At 39.0% G+C, this 20,065-nt stretch overlaps 1 protein-coding gene across 13 annotated transcripts in view; it reads left to right on the forward strand.

Annotated features, from left to right (window-relative positions):
• auts2a (activator of transcription and developmental regulator AUTS2 a) overlaps positions 1-20,065 on the forward strand; it is a 440,983-nt gene that overhangs the window by 135,666 nt on the left and 285,252 nt on the right. The window contains exon 1 of one of the 13 annotated variants that reach the window (XM_047378599.1): positions 3,187-3,315. The exons of the other annotated variants lie outside the window; for them this stretch is intronic. Within the exon in view, the coding sequence (XP_047234555.1) occupies positions 3,268-3,315 (48 nt within the window). The 5' untranslated portion in view covers positions 3,187-3,267. Of the gene's footprint in view, positions 1-3,186; positions 3,316-20,065 lie in introns of those variants that run through there. 13 annotated transcript variants of the gene reach the window in all.

Consider the following 20,065-nt stretch of genomic DNA (forward strand, 5'->3'; position numbering starts at 1 on the left):
TCTTTACTTTTCTAGATGGTAGTTACTCTGATAGAAAATGCTTAAAATGATTGGTACTCAGTACGTGTTTCACATAGGAAGATCACATCCACCTACTTCCATTTCCTGTCCATCATTAGCTTCTTTGTAAATAACTGTCCAGTGCAAATATGACAACAGTTCATAAAAGAGCATTTGCATAATGACGTGCTTTGACATTTGGAGTTGTTTGACGATTTTAGAAGTCGGCTTCTTCCTGGTCCCTCTAGCCGTTCAGCCTCCAGGACTAATCCATTTGCATGTATACTAAATGAAGAGAGTTATTTACTGAGGGGAAGATATTACCTACTTATAACATTTTAAAAGAACTTCACTTTAAAAATCCTAATAGGGTTTAGACCTGGGAGTTTGAAACTAACTTGTCTAATGACAAAGAGCACAGTTAATTACCTGGGGTGGTTTCCCTGTCTTTGGTACAAAGACATATATTTATTTCAACAAGAAAAATAATTGAAAGGTTTTATGTCATGTGCTTTTACATAATTTTTTGCTGATATTCTGTCTCTCCACAATTAAAAAACTACCATATAGATTAGATCATAAGGGGCACAAAAAAACTGGAGTTGTTTTTCAGTGGCTGTAATTAGATCCTCTGCAGACAACATACTGACTACTCAGAATTTCAGTTGTACCCCACAAAACAATAAGAAGTAAATGATTATAACATAACCTTTTACTATTTTTTTTAACTTGTTTTAAGGAGACAACCGATTTTCTCCAGACACCAGTCAATCCACTAGAAATCTGCTTAGGAAACCATGTTTTGTGTGGGGCCCTGCCTGTTTTTTCAGTATAGCAGCACATTCTGCTAGACATTCTTCTGCACTAGCACCAGGTTGGGGCAAATGTCACGGTCTGTGGCTGTAGAGGACCAAAATGCAGACAAGCACTGGGAAGCAGCATGATGGGAAAAAACTTCTTTCTTTAATCAAATGTCTTCAAAAAAGCTTTACATCAGTAGCTCCCAAAAAACTTACAAGAGTTATCCAAAACTTACATGAATCTTCCAAGAAACATAATACCAACAGAACACAAGTGGGCAGTGAACAGGAGGAACCAGTGATTGGTAATGGGAAAACAATAAGCCTTTAAACTGAGGGAAGTGAGTGTGGAACAAAAGAAGAGAAGCAGTTAATCAGCAGGGATTAGAGTCAGGTGTGGACCGGGTATGCAGGGAGGCTGAGGAACAGGTGAAACTGATTACATAACTAAACCATGGGGGAAGGGATTAAATAACAAACCCAGGGAAACAGATCTATAAAAACTATAACAACCTAAGATATAAAAATTCTGGAAAATAAGAACTAACAAAGTAACCTCAAGACATAGAGGAAAACCTAACTGAAAAGTAAACAAACCGAAACAACTAATGATGCTGAAATAAAGCACACACATGAATACAAGAATTCAGGAATAAATAAGAAAAATAAACTATTAAAACCCCACAGAACAAAAACACAAACCAGAACCCAAAATGGCAGAACATGACAGCAAAAGTATTTGTAAGCCCATTATGTCTTCATGGATAGTAACACAGTGGCACTGAGAAAATGTTCCTTTGTTTATAAGCCTCTGTTATGCTATGATAGAAGGGTTACCTCCGTTTAACTCTGGAGCTGCCAAATTTGGTTAAATACTCTGGGGTACAGGAGCCCATTTTAGCTGGCAGGCTTCTCAAACCATTATCAGATGTGACATAATTATATACACACAAGTGTTTTCTGTGTGGGCTTTGGGTCCTCTGTGCTGAGGGGAGTGGCAGAATGTAAACATTGGCTGGGTGGCCCACTGTGCAGGGCTCTAGCCTTCTTAGTCCGTAAGCATTCACACTAGGTGAATTACATTTTAAAAGTCCACTTCATTCTGCTCACTTTCTCCTTCGGTAACCTTTCAAATGTTTTATTGCTTGCTTTGTGCAAATTTTAATATTGAAAGTTAACATTTTGAGGTCTGTCTTACCAAATATGTTATAACATAATATCTATATGGCTGTGGCAGAACCGTGCAGCTGTCTTGGGAAATTGATAAAAATATCAATTTTGAATTGAGTTCAATGAAGAAAAAAAGACTAAATCTCCTGAACAGATAGTGAAATCATCTTACGTTCAAAAAATGTGTATCATAAAGCAGTTTCTAATTCAAATGTTTCCAGTTTGAAGATGGGTCGTGGGTCTGAAGAAAAACAGGGGGGGGGGACCAGAGTGTAAATGGAAATTTTCTGATGAACAATATGCAGAACGTTTCCAAAGAGAGGTGTTTATCTGTTTATCTGTTAAAACCTAGTTTGGACTTTTTCCTCTGACAGCTAAAATGTTATAAAATACAAAATAAACAAAATAAAATCTGGATCAGGTCAGGTCCAGATGACATACACTGTTGAGTTGTATAAAAAGACCAGAATGCACCATAACTTTAACCTTTTCCCTAAGTAACGAGTAGAAGAGTGAAGTAGTGCCTAACCTGATCTCAGTAAATCCTGATTTATGATAACATTTTGGAGGCAAATTTATTCAGCAGTCATAATACATTGAGTCTGTGGCAGTGTGTCTTTGAGGTCAGACCAGCATCAGTGTTTCTGTCTGTGTGAGTAATATTGCAGACAGTAGAACTTCAGAGGGCAGAGAAACTGACTGAAACAGATAGAGAATGGGGTTGAATTAGGTCAAGCTGGAAGAACTTACTGATGCATAAAACAGAGCGATAAGAAGCACTGAGGGGACACATTGAGTGGACAAAGGGCTTAAAGGGGAAAATGTTTAAAAAGACAGCCAAAGAGGCAGAAGAAAAAAGCCCAGAGGACAGAGAGAGAAAATAAACTTTGAACAAGAGGGGAGGGAGAGGGTGGGATTGCTTGAGTCTTAAGAGTTTGCCGCTTTGAAGAGAAACATCTCTGTACTGCTTCTTTGTTGGAATATGCCAACACAGCTGAAGCCCATCTGAGGAGCTCTCCTGTCAGCTTTCCAACTCTGCCACACACACACACACACACACACCACCCAACCGCACACTTCCCTACACTACAAAGTCGAGGGAATGAAACAAACAGTACAGTAGCAGGCTCAGAGGCTTGGAGTCAGAGACGGAGCGAGAAGGAACCCACACAAAGACCTGCAGGATAAAGAAGCTGAAACATTTCAGTAGCACAGCACAGATCATTAACCGCCAGTGTTCGGAGGAGACTTAAACACTCTTTGCTTACCGAAACTTTCACAAACTGACAGCAAAAGGATGATCAAGTCTAGTTGGTTTTATGTCAAGTTCAAATACAACGAGAAGGTAAGATCTTAGCATTTTTTTCTGTACTCCATAACATACCATGCGAAATACCTAAGCAAATAACCATTGGAAATGTGAGATTTACCTGTGCTTTTGCACACTCTCTGCAGCTGTTTTGGATTTATTTTGTTCTTTATGTGTGTTGGTCTGTAAGAAAATCGAAGTTAAAAACCTTAGTTTTTTTTGTACTTCTGCCAATAGACAATATTGACTCCTTGTTTCTTACCCTACAGGTAATGATTGGCTCTGGTTGTATTATAACTTGTAGTACCTGTATTTTACGAAACCCTGCTGTTTAGCTTGATGACATTTTAACTGTCCTCCTAATTTAATGATAAAGTGAATGAACCTAAAGCCTTTATTTGTATGAGTGTAATATTTTGTTCACATTTAGCTGTTTGATAAGGACATGGCATGTTGTGATGTAGCAATGTGGTAAAGTTTAAAAGCACACAGTGATGTCATTTTCTGGACTTTAGATCCTGTATCAGGTTTAGAGGTTTTAGTATGTATCCTGTTATTGTGCCGTTTACCACTGACATGATACTGTATTGAGCCAACCACTACCTTTCTTTCTAAATGTTTGCTGCTGTGCTGATGAAAACAGCTTTGGTTTTTGTTACCATTCATTTGCTAAACAGTATTTTCAGACATCAGTTAAATCAGCCACTAGAAGCCATCTAGTCCATCTTCCTCTGCAGCTGATTTTGTCTCTCAAATGGTTTTGATGGCAACCCTTTTTTACCTGATCATGTTCTAGCACTTAGCATCAGGTGTCTGCCCTGTTGGCTTGACGAAGCTATCTCATTACATCAAACATGGCCAGACAGCACCCTCCTCAATGTGAGTGATACTGTACCTGTCCCAGCTAGCTTAAACATGCATCATAGAAACCCTATGAGATGCCATGTGGCCACATGGGAGCATCTGTTGGTGCCTGAGGTGCTTTCTTTCCATCTGGTCTGCCATTTTGTACTCAAGCAGCTTTGAGGTACAGAAATGAGAAGATGGCTGTTATATTTTATTGCTTTGATCTGTTTCACTGCTCCCTTTTTATAACCTCATAAAAGACATTACAAAAGTATTCTTCCCCTTAAACCGTTTCACATTTTGTCATGTTACCGCCTAGTGTATTTTATTTTGATTTGATGACAAAGCAATGAATTATTGGGAAGGGGAGGCAATATATACACGATGCACATTTATATTCTGTCCCCTAAGTCAGTACATTGTAAAGCCACCTTTTGCTAGAGATACAGCTTCAGGTCTAGAGAGTGAAAGTACTGCACATTCTGGATGGAGGGCATCTGGGAACAAACGTTTTCAACTCTTGCCACAGATTTGCAATTGGATTTAGGTCTGGATCTTGAATGGGTTATTCTAACACGTGCATATGCTTTAAATCAGTGGTTCTCAACCTGGTCCTCAGGGACCAAAGTCCTTTGTGCTTTAGATGTGTCTCTGCTTCAGCAGGCCTAATTTAAATTATTGCATTACCTCCACAGCAGGCCATCAAGTGCTCCAGAAGCCTGTTAATCCCCTATTTAATTATGCCAGGTGTCCTCAGGTTCAGGGTTGAGAAGCAGCACCTTAAACTATTCTATTAAAATTCTGGCTGTATGTCTAGTTTCTTCCAGGATTGCTCTGTGTTTAGCTCCATCCATCATCCCATTAACTATGACCAGCTTCTCTGACACTGCTGAAGAGAATCATTCCCATGGCATGATAACACTACCATCTTTGGAGCATGGTGTGCTTAGGGTCATAGTTTCATATGCATTAGTTTTCCACCAAAAGCAGACCTTTGCTTGTAGACTTTTTACTGACACCTCTTCATAAATGGCAGATTTATGTAGTACATGACCAGATGCCCTGTCAACTGAATGCCCCACCTGAGTTGTGGATCTGTGCAGCTCCTCCCGAGTTACTGTTGGCCTCTTGGCTGCTTATTTGAATAATGCCCTCTTTGCTTGTCTTGTTAGTCATTCTCAGAAAATGGTTAGGCTAGATTGTATTTAAGGGTATCAGAGTAAAGGGGCTGATTTCAAATATATTGTATACCTATATAAATAAACTTGACTTGACTTGACCTTTCATACTTTTATTTGTAAAACTATATAAAACCAGACATCATTTTTATTCCACTTTTCATTATCCGATGAGCTAACCCCTCCCTCCTACTTCCCTTTTCTGAGATGATTGCTCAATTTTACTAAGCTGGTTTACTGAAAAATCTGCTTAAGCTGGTGTCGGGAAATGACACGCCTAACCTCTAACAGCCTACATTCAGAAGTCTCACCCTTTTTTAAATCGGTGGTTTGGACAACCAAGTAGCCCACAGCAGTCATCCAACCCTCAAAGTCACATTCTGTTAACGGCTGCTCATTCCCTAACTTTACAACTTGCATTTAGTATATGGGTTAGGTTAAGTTCAGTAACTTGGCAAGAGCCACAAGGCCATTGTTTTTACAGGTTTGGCTTAAGGCACCCTATAAAAACCTCCTAAAATCATTTAGAACCAGACAACAAGGCTTTTTACCACCAACAAAAAATACAAAATAAGGTGACTCAAATAATTCACTGTCCACGATTTATCTAGAATTTTATATGCTTTAGTAAGGCTTTTGCAGGGGTCGGTAACAGCATGAAATCCAGTCACACATAATGATTGAATAATTGAAATTCAGCAATCAACCTATCTTTCCCTAATTCTGAAACTGATGAGTTTTGAAGATGGAGGCTTTGAAGACAGAGATTCATCCATTCACCTGATGAAGATGAATTCGGAAGACAGCGAGTGGATTTCTTGGGTGGAAGGGTAACCAAAATCTTTAATTGTTCCTCTAAGCAGACAGGCACTGATCCTCCAGGTTTCGATGGTCTGTCACTGAAGTCTTGGGTCAAGTATTGTCAGAAACACTGATGTCATACGTCTCTTTAATCAGGGACTTCCAGAGGTTGAAGAGTTGAAGAAAACCCTTAAGACATAAAAGGGATTGGTTCATAGGGCACATGGGTTGATCCTCTTTTCAGTGCAGATTATCAGCGGGCCTGTGTCTCGGATACTCTGATTCATCTGTTGTGTCTTTCTAAATCCAATCTTGCTTGCTGGTCTTCTGCGAGGAAACAACCAACTAGTTCCTCTATTCTTACCCATTTTATAAAGCATTTTCAGCAAACTCTTTGTGCTTATTCGCCAGTGGTTGTTGCCATGGCTGTTCCATTGGTTACCCATCACATAAGGTGATATTTTCTTTGGAATTCCCTGAGTCCCTGAGTCATGTGCTTTACCTCAACTTCATCCTTACTTATTTATACATCACAAGTGATTATCAGTACTTTTCTCACACATACAGATTAACGAAATCCAGTAGCACTTATTATTAAAAAAAACCTAATTGCATTTCTATTCATCAATCATAAATGTAAGAATCTTAATTCCATCCACAATTATTGATATATGGTTAACATGATTTTCAAAGAAATCATCCTTCTTTTTTTTTTTCATGACATCTTATCCATGTAGTATATCATTATTCATTTGATACTCTAAAGATTAATTCTTATTTCATCAGATGTAATTTTTTTAGTCTCAATCATAGTATACACTTCCGCAAAAGAATAGGGAATTAATAGCATGACTCAAAATGGACCTCCCAGACTTCACAGCTTCACAATGTGAATATTTACTTATTTATATTTCATTGCTTTAATTGTGAGGTTTTAATCAATTTCTGCATGGATACATGGAATGATCTCACCTCATTATGACACACTCTACAATTATATACGACTTACTTATTAATTCCCAGTAAAAACATGGAAGTTTTAGGTTGTAGTGTGAATAATTGTGGAAACCTTTAATACTTTTGCAAGGCACTATAAGTATTGTATCATGATTTATAAAACCTAAACATCCCTCCGACCTTCGAACTGAAGTCTTCCATATCAAAGCACATCTGCCTTAAAAAATGATATACATATTGCTAAAAAGGAAGGAGAGGTGTTTTTGAATATAATTTAACTAAGCAAAAATACCTTGTAATATGTTACGTCTTTGACAAAACGTTAGACATAATTGCCATTTCTTTAATGTTGAAGTTTGTTAAATAAGTAACCTGAAAAGGCTATGTAAAATAAAAATATTTCTTTAAAACGGAAACAGCAGAGGAAACAATTTAAAGAAACCATGGGTGTTTTCTGGCAGTGTCTTGTGTAAAAGTGAAAGAAAGAGGTTAGTGTGGAATAATTCCTCTGCTAAACAGGCGAGAATATTTTCTCTTCACATGCGTTTAAATAAGGAGGAGATTAATGGATGGAATTGAAATAGAAGAAGGTGAGAAATTATGGTTGAGAGATTTTTTTTGTTAAATTTAGGTGTGAAGAAAAAAGAATGGTCATGTTGAGATAATACTATATTTGGTGAGTTCTAATAAGCACTTTCTGAATCAATTGCAGAAGCTTGAGAATGTACCTACGATGGTGTGAAAAAGTGTTCTCCCCCTTATCGATTTCTTCTGTTTTTGCTTTTTTGTCCCACTTAAATATTTCAGTTAGTTAGAGAAAAGCTATCCAGATCAACCTAGTCCTGTGTGAAAAGTAATTGCCCCCTTAGTCTACTACCTGGTGGTGTCACCCTTAGATGCAACAACTGACCTGCTATGCTTTGCTGAATTGTTTTAATTCATCTGTATTAGAGGGTTTCTAGCAGGTGGTGTGTTTAAGAGTCATTTCTGTTTTTTAATTATTTTTTTTGAGTAATTCAGAGTTGGACCTGCTGGTGATCTTCAGATATTTGTCCTGTTGCATAACCCAGGTGCAGTTGAGTTTAAGGCAAATTTATGGCAGTTCTTTAGACCATGATGCTTGTTGAGATCACTTCCTCGTATTGGCATGTTTTACATGTTTTATTTAAGTTATTTCTTGATTGTATGAGGTCTGACTACATCCAGACCTTGGTGTGGGTAATGAAAATAAATGAAATGAGGATAATCATAGCTAATCCATGATTTAAAAGAAAAGAAAAGGGGTGGGAGGAGGTATATTTTCACATAGGGTCAGGTTGACTTGGACAGCTTTGTTCCCCTAATAAATGAAATCAGCATTTAAAAATAATTTTTTTTATTAGCTTATGTTTGTCCGATTAAAATTCTTACAAATGTTTTGTTGGTAATCCAAAAACATTTAAATTGGACCAGAAAATCATAAACAAAAGAAATCTTTAGAAGGGAAAAGGGAATATACATCTTGTGAAATTGTGTGATTCTAGTGATGATCTTTTGAAATTGGTCTCGTTTATCTTTTTAAGGAAGGTCTACAGAGGAACAGGAGGGATGTGTCAGTGCATGCAGGACAAACTGTGTCGGAATGGCAGGCCCTGTGCTGTCATCTGCTTTCCTGCTCCCAGCTGTATTGCCTCAGGAGCAACCAGCCACTGTGCGATAGCTTGTGATTGACAGGCTTGCTCTCAACAGAATAGGAATAGGAAGTGACCTTAAACAAGCACTGCCAATTTTGACTGAGTGTCTGTCCCCCATCCCATCAGCTCCTCAGCTCTCTTGAGCCATGAGGAGGGGCACAGTGCTTTGTAGCCTCTGGGTCAAGAACACAGGGTCATCCAACTATGGGGTAAGGGTAATTGCTACCCCTGTGTGTGGGCTCATGTCCTGAAGTGAGAGTGGGAAGTAGTGGCTGGTGGGAGGCTGGAGGTGGGTTATATTTCTCTCAGTGGAAAGCGAGCTCAGCACTGAGGTCCTACTCTGTGTGTCTGCTCACTGCTCTTTGTCTGCTTAGCCAGGGACAGGAACCCCAATGGGCCAGCTCTGGGGCCGTAAAGCCACAAAGGGCAAACAGCAACCTGTCTCACTCTGGACTAATTCAATTTTACACACACTGACTGTTCTGTTATTGGAGTGGTAACTCTGGCCACTCCTTTGGCCAGATGACTGTTTTCTGATAGAAAGCTTTCTATTTTAAACCACTTGATTGATGGCTTATGTAAAGTACAGAGACCAAAGTAGTCAATCTAAAGAGCATTATAGTTACAATTAGGCATACTGAAAATTTACTGAAAATTAAAATAATCCATAAAATATTTTTGGGACATCTTATTGAGTTTAAGGGAATTACCATAATCCCTGATTTAGGGACTACGTTTTTGCCAATCAGCTACCCTCAGATTTAACAACCATTGTATATTCCTGTTGTACAAAAACATTTACTCAGGTGATTAAAGTGTTTTCGTGCTTGAGATTGTTTATTCTAAGTTGTATGTGGCAAATGTAGTGGAACAAATGAACAACATAGCAGATACATGTAAAAATAAAGGCTCAAACTAGGATTTAGTAAGATTTCACTTGTCATCTCTCATTCTTCTTTCACCCAGCAGACGTCTTTTAACAGTTTACAGCTGTGTTATCATAAGTATAATCTATACTATAAAACAAAATGCCGCTTGTGGGAATAAATAAAATACTCACCCCTCACATTTATTGCCATTTAAAAAGGCAAAAATCAGACATATGTGTATCACATAAGGTTCACTTGACTAGAACATCATTACTCAAAAACGTTTGTCCCTGTTTAAATGAGAGTGAATACCAAGGCACAGTAAGAATGAAAGAGCTGTCTAAGGTCTTTAGACTGCAGTTTATACCAGCCTGCAAGTCTGGTAAAGAATTTAAAAAGCCCTCAAAAGCAGCTGAAATCAGACATTCTATTGAATGGAAAATGACATGTAAGTGTTAAAACATTAAAACAACAGCTAACATATTCTTTTCTGGTTGTCCAATCAAGTTCATCTTGAGAATAGATGCTAAAAGAAGTCTACAAAAACACTTTAATATCATCACAAATCCGTTTACTTCTGATTAACCACAATCTTCCCCCTGTTTAACATGGGCCACTCTAACTACTTCCCCCAGATGTTTCTTCTTCTGTTGTTTGTTTATGGCATTTTTAATGAGTGTAAACCAAAATAAATCTAAATTAATCTTATCTCACAATGAGTGCTATGTCCTGCTAAGGTCTAAGCACACTTCTGCACCAAATGAAAACATAGGAGACTAACAACTTTATACTGTCTTCATTTGCCAATAACTCCCATACTAACTAAGACTCTGTGCTCTTCAGAAAGTGTATAGAGAACCTTTCTACGATGTATTATTGTAATGTTACTAAACAATGGGAAATATTGATTCTGATGTCATCTCTCCTGCAACGGATATATTTTAGGTATATGAAGCACATGTTAAGTTAATTCAATTCAGTTTAATTCAATTACTCCTGGATCAGTGCTTCTTTGTTCTCCTTGTGTCTCTGCTCTGTTCTCTTAAACCCCCGGTCGGTCGTGGCAGATGGCCGCTCACACTGAGCCTGGTTCTGCTGGAGGTTTCTTCCTGTTAAAAGGGAGTTTTTCCTCTCCACTGTCGCTACATGCATGCTCAGTATGAGGGATTGCTGCAAAGTCAACCCCAGTGACTGTCCACTGTCTCTACATTCTCATCCAGGAGGAGGGAATGCTGCAAGTCACTGACTGGATGCAATCTGTTGGGTTTCCTTTGAAAATAACTGAATCTGACTGCACTGTTCAATGATTAGGATTAATTGGAATGTATGTACCTGACTTTTGTGAAGTGCCTTGAGACAACGTGTTGTGAATTGGCGCTATATAAATAAACTGAATGTTAAGTTAAAATAACATTTTGCAATGTTTGTCTCCATTATTACATTTTAAGTGATGAGTTTATTAGGAACAATTACTTTTCCTTTGAATTTCCACTTCTAACTATAATTAGTCCTATTTTTATTTCCAGTTTATCTCATGTCTAATAGAAGGCTGGTGTAGACATATTGTGATATTAACAACATCCAAAATACTAAGGCTTTTTCATTTGTTTAATTCATACATAATTATGGCTTCCTTTTTAAATATTTTTTGTTATGCTGAAACTGGATTTCGAAACCTAGGTGTTTTAAGGAACTGAACTTTTCAAAAAGCTGACAACTTTGATGTGATGCATTCAGCCTTTTTGTTTGCTATTGAAGGTGTTGCTCCCTCACCTTTTATCGCAGTATAAGTGAATTGCTAAGTCTCAACATGTTGTACAACATACTGTTTCCTTTTAAATGCCTTATTTATTATTTTAGGTGTTTTTGCATCTTGGTACTTGTTCTCATTTTATACTTAAACGTCTCTCTGATTCTGAAAATATCAGTGCTGCGTTTGACTCTTCTTGGCTCAGCAACACTGAGGATGGTTTTCAGCATGATGCAGTAAAGCTTAAATATAGTGTGTTCCCTAATCGACAAAAGATCCAGTTTTTCAGTTTCTTATCGGTTGGACACAGGTAAGAGCCGCTCAACCTAAAAATTGTAACTCAGAGGAAGCCCTAGGATACTTAAAAAATAAGTTGACTAAGACGCTTAGCATATACACTGCAGGGCTTGACCATTGTGTTGTGCTTCTCTTCTTCCCATGCTGACAAAAGGCTTGTGCATTGACTTTGCGTTTACACTAGTTATATTCAGGGCTTGGCTTGTTGGACACAGAGGGTAAATATAATGACCATAATGAATGTGAATGATAGGGAGTGAGTTGAGGACTGTCATTACGAGATTTATTGCAGTGAGTGATGATGCCACAGTATGTAATCATATAAAAGACACACCCTGTGCAAAATTCCTCTTGGGTGGTATCATCTGTCTAAGACATAAACCCAGAGAGTTTAAACCAAAGACATACATTCATGTGGGTCTTTTGGCAAAGAAAAACTCCCCAGGTTCTGTGGGACTCTGTTGTTTGGTTGTTTATCTCCAACTGTAGTTTGTAGTTGAGTGCTTTAGAGCTTTTCTAATATGTTACCATCCCAACTGAAAGAGCTGTTCCAATTTTCTCAAATAATTTATGAGGTAATCTGCATGAAAGTGTTATCCCCTTGACTATCCATTCATGCTTAAATGATTTTAATGAGATTTTATTGGAGTCATCTCAGCCAAACCAGTTTAACTTATTCATGCTTAAAAGCTGAAGCACTAAGAAGCTTACAGAACTTTCGACCTCTGCAACACTTGTCGCGAAGCAGCCTGTTTTTTTCCCTTCTGTCCTAAAGCAGCATTCCTACTACACATTCATTGAAATTCTAAGAGAGCACCCTACAGCTTGCTGAAGGGATTACTGGTAAATCCTCACAAACTCCAGATGTTTTCCCAGACAGTGCAGAGCAAGAAAACACCTCCCATCCCCTGTAAACATCTGTCAGACACAAACCCCCACCACAGAGCAGACAACAGAAGCTTAGAGCGAGTGAAGTAGTCAGATTTTCACTCCGTTAAATCCATTGTGTTCCTAATGAGCTCAGTGGCTTTGAACAGCATCTTGTCTGGCTGTTCATGCCTTCCATCAAAGTGTAAAGTATACACTATAAATGAAATGTTAAATGGCTGAGAATGCTCAGACCAATTGGTAAACCTCAGATTCAGCATGGCCCAATGGGAGGAGACCTCAGGGCAGACCCAGAACTTGCTGGAGCAAATATATATCCCTTCTGGCTTAGGAAATGGATGGATGGATGGATGGATGGATGGATGGATGGATGGAATATTTTCAAAATGTTACTTACTGCTGATGTAGTGCAAAGAGTCCTCAACAGTGAAAACCCAACTCCATTCTAAGTCTAAATAGGTAACATACTCTGCTGTATTGCTGACTTCCTGTATATTGTGTGTATGTGTGTGTGATGTAAGTGGCAGTCTTCCCTGGGTTCAGTCCCTGGGCAGGATCTCATATTCCCCCACTATGTTTGTGTTAATTTGCTAGATATAAACACTGTGAGTGGGCTGTAATAAGGCACTGCCTGCCACTGTGTTTCTGGTCTCCAGCCTCCTCAGTGGGACACAGAATAGATAGAGGGAGCGGCTGACCACTGTCTGGATCATTGAACAATTGCAGTCCAGAGAGAAAGCAGGAGAGAGCATGAGCCCTGGGCACAGCCGCTGGGGACATGCCTTACAGATGGATGGAGCGAATGAGTGGATGTTTTTTATCTCTATGTTTAACACATAACCTGAAGGAAGAAAACAGTAATGGTGTATATGTCAGTGAATCAAGCATGGACCTAAACCAACCTAAAATGTACTGGAAACATGTAGTTTTAGCTGGAAGGAATATATGACAACACCCTCTTTGTCATCAAAATACCAACTTGTTAACTTCTAGGGTGTCTACTTCTTTTAAAAGACAATGTGACAACAAATACATTGCTTATTGGATGATGTAGTTGAATTCGTTCAGTTTGGTTTAAGATGAAAAAGTCTGATCCAGTTCTTCGTTCAGTAAGTTCTCCTTTTCTACTGTACATTTTTATGCACTACTTCTAAAAACAAGGCCTTTGAAGATGTTTAAAAATCAATTTGGTGACAATTTATATTCTCTGCATTTGCAAAGCTCTGACCTGTCCTGAGTGGTTTATGCTGATTCCAATTCCTCTGAAAGAATCAGAATATAAGACATAGAAACAAAGCTGAAAATATATTTACATATACACTCACAACCACCCTAAAAATTTATTTTATTTCTATTTTAAACAGTGCAACAGAGCAAGTTTGCTGTACTCTTTTTAGCCTTCCTTTTGTCTCCTGTCTTACTGTCTCTCGCTCTCTGGTAGCCAGAATAAGCCGCAAACCTGTCTAACGTCTGGTAGAATATATAGTTTTCTTTTAAACAGCTTCTTCCATCTTTGTGCTGCCTCTGACTTTCGTTTGTCGAACACCTCACTGATACTACTAATAAGATTGTTTTTTACCGCAGTAACAAATGCCACATCAAAGAATGTTGGGTCTAGAATAACCTGATAAGGTGGGTTCACTGTTCAGATATACATAGAATTTTTGAGTATCAGACCAACCATTCACCAGTCAGTCCAGGTCAAGCTGATAACAAGCCACAAGCCAACTTTTCTGAGCATCTCAGCGAGATCTGAGCTGGTCTTAAAGCAGGTTAATAGGCTGAGCAGTGTATAGACTTTGGCATTGAGATCAATATCAGAAGGTGTGTGTTGTGAGTTGTGACTTCTTCCAATGCTAAAGTTGAGTTTAACCTTTAGCTTGTTAGTATCTCAGAAAATGTTTAAGCTCATGCCAGCCTCTAAAGGTAAATATAGGCAACACAGCGACTAGGCCCTTATTTATTTCCTCTCTTAAATCTCATTAGCCTCACTGTTTTTCCCTTTGGAATGTCAGGTCCTGCCTGCCTTTTGCTGACGGCTACTGAGCAGCTCTGGTTTCAGCCTCCTGGATGACCGGGCACATGGATGGTTCCCATAGTTGAGCCGTCTGAGCTACATGGGCAGATCCTGGTACTTTGCCTCAAAGATCTCTCTGTTGCCCAGTGCATGCTCCAGTGCCACACTGGGTCACTTCCCACAGACATGCACACACAGAAAGGCAGTCGGGCAATGTGAGCTGTGGGAATGTTACAGATTTATGGAAGAATGGATCACATGCTGCCCATTGCAAGAAAGCTAAGCCCAACAATAGCTTTTTGTCTAAATGTAAACTTGTGTAAGTGTCTGGCAGTGCCGCTCTCCCCTGGTGTGCTCCACAGGAACAGTCTGATGGTCTTTTGGATTTCACAATTATTTCCAAAAAAGACAAAAGAAACAGAATTGATATTGTGGTGTTTAGTACAATTAGCGCAGTTAGATTTACTAACAGCAGGCTTTTTCCAGTAGTTAGTAGACTCTTACCTTAACTCTGAGTTCAAAAAAATGAATTTTTACTCTTAGCCACATACTGCTTGTTCCATAATAGACAAAATTGAGATTTGCAAAAGAATAAAGGTGTCATTTTGTTTGCAATAGATCTGACCCACATACAGAGAACACTCCAGAGAACAGAATAAATAAAGGATGTTTATTGAGACAATGATAATCATGAACATAACGGATGATTCTCCCACTGTATGGGAAGAGGGGAAGAGAACTGGTGAAAACAGGGAACTGAATGATATCGAACTAAGAACAAGGAATTAATGTAATCAAGAGAACAGCTTACTAAATAGGTGTGGTCAGGTCACCAGGGTTAGAGGGATTCAGGAACCAGGTTTGTCGAGGTTGAGTTTGGAAAAGGTTCTTTAGGTGCTGTTTTGTGTGAGCTCGGAGCAAACTGGAATGAGTTCAGTGTGCTATTGCTTACGTTGGAGTGTGGACAGGGTACACTTGCGACTTGGTCCAGGAGACGAAGGTAGCAGGAAACTGCCAGCTTGATGCAAATCCAAACGAAGACAGGAGATAGGAAATGAAGTCCTCAGAACGTAGATAGTCTTGATCATCCAGAAAGACTTCCGTACATATAGTCAGTATTCGGTGACATAAACCCAGGGTTTAGGTTTACTTAGCCTGCAAAGGAGCATAAGCAAAGTTACACGAGGTCAAAGAACAAAGCATAGACTTAGTGTTTGGCTTGAGCTTGTTACCACTGAGGTAACACTCTGGCATCAAAGTGCTGGCAGCCTCTTGCTTAAGTACTCCTCAAAGTAATCAGTAGAATAAGTCGCACCTGTCACCCAGCACACCTGAGAACTCCAGTCTGAAAACACTGAACACATGTAGCAAGCACAAAAACACAAACACAACCCAGATCCTGACAAAAGGAGAACAAGTTTGCTCTGATGCATTCAGCTTCCTGTTGTCTGCTGTTTCTTTTCTATGGGATTCTTATACATTTTGTGATTCCTCTAACTTTGCTTTTACAAACTTCATTGACACTAAAATTTGCATTCTTTCTGTAACTACTTCCATACTAAACAGTGTTACTCTTTGCGTGACTTGTTAGCACTTGGATGTGGTGTGTTCAATGAACAGAAAAAGGTCAGATTTTTACATTCTGACTGGCTGATTAGTGCCATTACAGTGTAAAATTGGCTAATGCTAGTTAGGAGGTGATTTTTAGTGCTTCTCCTGCAATCTTCTTTGTTCAGAGAATGATAAAAGATCCTGCAATGTTTTCTAAAAAAATTACATTTTGTCAGTGTGACCAACTAACTTGCCCTTCTAGACAAATCTTCTACACCCCTAGCGGTTTTTTTCCTCTCAAACCCTGCGAGGTGGAGAGTGTGTGGGTGTGTGTGGGCCAGATGAGAGTGCATATCAAAGAGAAGGCAGCATCTGTCAGCGCAGGCAGCAAACAGCTGGTAAAGGGAATGCAAGATGTCTGAACAAAGACTGACAAGATGGAAGATGACAGGAAACAGATTTCCCTCCCTTTCTAGACCTCCTGCATGAGAAAAGGTTGACCATCAGTGCTGTGATGTCGAGCAGTCTCCTGCTGCTGAATCTCTCTCTCCTCTTCTCTCCTTTCGTCTAATCTTCTTTCCTTCTCCATCTTCTCTTCTCCTCTCCCTCTCTGCGATTTATTGGTGAAGAATTTTTCTGTTGTAGTTGGCTGCTTAATATGTTAATTTTCATTTCTCTGCCTCTCAAGAGTGTCAATTTAAAGCAAAATTAAACTATTACTTGTCTTGTCTCTGAAATGATCCTTTAATAATTAATACATGATGTGCTTTAGTAATACTAATTAAGATAGCATTCAATTGGTGTAAAAATGTTTTAGAGCAGGGATTTTGTTGGACCTAAATATTACATTTTGTGAATTATTTAGCTTCAGTAATTGACCTGCTGGAGCTTAAGTAGATACACATCTCACCGCTCATTTGCTTCAATAAATGAAGCGGTGTGAATTGTGTTAAATAAATTTTTGGGAAATGAGCACGGGGCCTTGTGTTAATTAGTGTTGCAGCATAAGCCTCGTTACATCAGGTCTCCCTCTCTCTGCTTAGCACAGCCTATTCCCTTTTGTGCCTTTATCCCCCGCACTGTTAACTTGAAGGAAAATGTAGTCTGTTTCTAAATAGAGCAGTGGCGCACACTAGCTGAAATCATTAAGCCCATTTTCTGCCAGCTTAAAGCTGCTGAAACGCTTGTAATGGAGGGGAAGCTGGAGTGTTTCTGCCTGTTCTCTCCAACCACAGCGTGATGTCTGACATTGCCCAGTGTAATACGTTAATGGCTCTAATTGTCTAATCGCTTTAATATGTGGCCATTGCTCTTAGAAATGATGAGGGCAATGTGAGCTAATAAACTATGATTACTGTCGCTTCAAATCAACATGTGGAACGAAAGAGGAAATGTACAGTGGTGTGAAAAAGTATTTCCCACTTGCAGATTTCTTCTGTTCCTGCTTTTATTACACCAAAAAGTTATCCAAATCAAACTGGCAACATGTGTAAAAGTTATTACCACCTAGATCGGGGGTCTGCAGCTTTTCTAAACTTTTCTTTGTAGGAAAACACTGACATCAAGTATTTGCAATGAATCTTTCTCATCACTGTGGGTTTTCCAGCTTTAAAGGCCTGTTTACAGTTGTGTCACAGCATGCATTTAATTCCATGCTTTGACTAGGCCACTCTAAAGCTTTCACTGTTTAGGGTTTTTTGAGCCTTCCACAGGTGTACTTGCTGAAGTGCTTCACATTTTTCTGCTGAATAACCCAAGTGGTCTGAGCTTAAGGTCAGAAACTGATTTCTTTTAATTCACCTTCTGTATTTCCTGCTGTAGAGCTGAATTCTTTCCATCAATTACGGCAAATTATACAAGTCCTTAACCAGGGAAGCAGTCTCAGAGAATCACACCACCACCACCACCATGTTTGAATATTAGTAAGATGTTCTTTTTACAAAAGATTATGCCAGATGGAACTGAACACACCACTTCCAACATGTTCCAATGTTGTCTTGTGAGTTTACAGAATATCCTGACAAAAGCCTTGTGCACCATCAAGATGTTTTTAGATAAATATGAGATGTGCCTTAGTTAACCCTTTGACCTGCATTGGTTCTGACCTTGGACATCTCCCAGGAATGCCATTTCTGCTCAGTCTCTTTTTCTCATTATTGAAACATGAACACTGACCTTGAGGCAGGTGAGGCCTGCAGTGCTTTAGATGTTGTTTTGGTTTTTTTGTGACATACTGGAATATTGTTCATGTGCTATTGAAGTAATTTTACACAGTTGACTACCTATTGGAAGGTTCCCCACCGTTCTGTTTTCTCCATTTCTGTAGATTGGAGCAAGATCTTCATTTTTTCTCCCTGCTATTTTAGCATACTTCGTGTTCTCAAACAGCTTCTATTTAAGTGATATCTTGATTCTCAAGGTTTAGCAGTAAATAGTCATGGTTATGGATAGTGAAATAGTTTTTTTAAATGTGGTTAATCACAGTAAACTCATAATTTAATGAGGGGGCTGTGCAATTAGACAGCATTTTTACATCAGGAGAGTTTGGTTTGGGTAGCTTATCTTACCTTAATAAATGACATGTATCCCTATCACAAAAAAAAGCAAAAACGTCAGAAAACCATGAGGGGCCAAATTCTTCTTCACAGCATTGTTGCTGCCTGGCAGAACACTGATTTCTTCCCCTCTTTTTTCATGCTTGACTGACAGGGGAAGGTTGGTGGCGGTGGAAGGTCAGCTTGCGGTTGCACACAAGTGATGGAATGACAGATAGAGAAACATAAAAGCAGGGGAAACCGAAAGAAAGAGAGAAAGAGCTGTCATCTCCAGATCTTGTCCCCTCGGTCGGTTAGACTGACAAGCTGCCAGCCTGGCCAGCTCGTTCTCTATGGAACAAAAAATAGACATGGTGGAGCTTTCACTTTCCCCAGCCATCTGCCTCTTCCTACTTCTCTTTGAGAATAACAGATCTGATATCAAATTTGACGTATATGCAGATATGTTGAAACCTGGAAGACAGGGTGTGAATGCCTCCGCTGACTTATGATGCATCTGTCCACAGATTGGAAAGGTTGAGGTTCACTGAACAGGATCAGATTAAAAAAAACCTTTATGAGACATTTTGCTGTTTAAAAAGAGAAGAAGTTGGTTTCTCAAGAAGAAAAGAGGAACACGAGGCCTTGTGCAGACCCAGAATTACTGATCATATTCAATGTTTGTGTTATTTTTAGCATAAAACCCATATAATCAGATAGCTTAAGTAGATGTCAAGATAAATATGGTGATCTCTGTGATTCTAGTTAGTCCTGCTTATAAGTCATAGTGCCTTGCAAAACCTTTTTTTTTTTTTTTACATTTTGTGACATTATAGCCAAAATCTTCAGTGTGTTTTATCGGGAATTCATGTGATAGATCAGCAAAATTAGTGCAAAACTGTGCAGTGGAAGGTTTACTTATATTTATCAAAACAATTTGTTCATGCACATGTATTAAACCCCCTTTTCTCTGTTATGCCTAAATAAAAGGAAAAGGCCAGGGATAAATTAGAAAACCAATTGTTTCATCATATACGACACAACTGCAAAACTATCAAGACATGGCTTTACACCTAAGCAGCAGTAATCAGAATAGCCACCGAGGGAACTCTGGGTAAGCTGCAGAGATCCACAGCTCAGTTGGTGACTCTATCGACAAAACAACTTTGTTGTTTGTTGTGCACTCTGCAAATCTGGCTTTTATGGAAGAGAGGCAAGAAGAGAGCAACCATTGGTGAAGAAAGCCTTAAAAAGTCACATTTGCAGTTGCCATAAACTATGTAGGAGACATAGCAAACACGTGGAAGAAGCTGCTCTCATCAGATGAGACCAAAACTTTCTGGCCTACTTGCAAAGCTCTATAAGTGGTGGAAAACCACTGAAAACACTGTACATTACCAGCCCTGTGGTGAAACATGCTAATGG

This window comes from Girardinichthys multiradiatus, chromosome 11, assembly GCF_021462225.1.
Source record: "Girardinichthys multiradiatus isolate DD_20200921_A chromosome 11, DD_fGirMul_XY1, whole genome shotgun sequence".
Lineage (NCBI taxonomy): Eukaryota > Metazoa > Chordata > Actinopteri > Cyprinodontiformes > Goodeidae > Girardinichthys > Girardinichthys multiradiatus.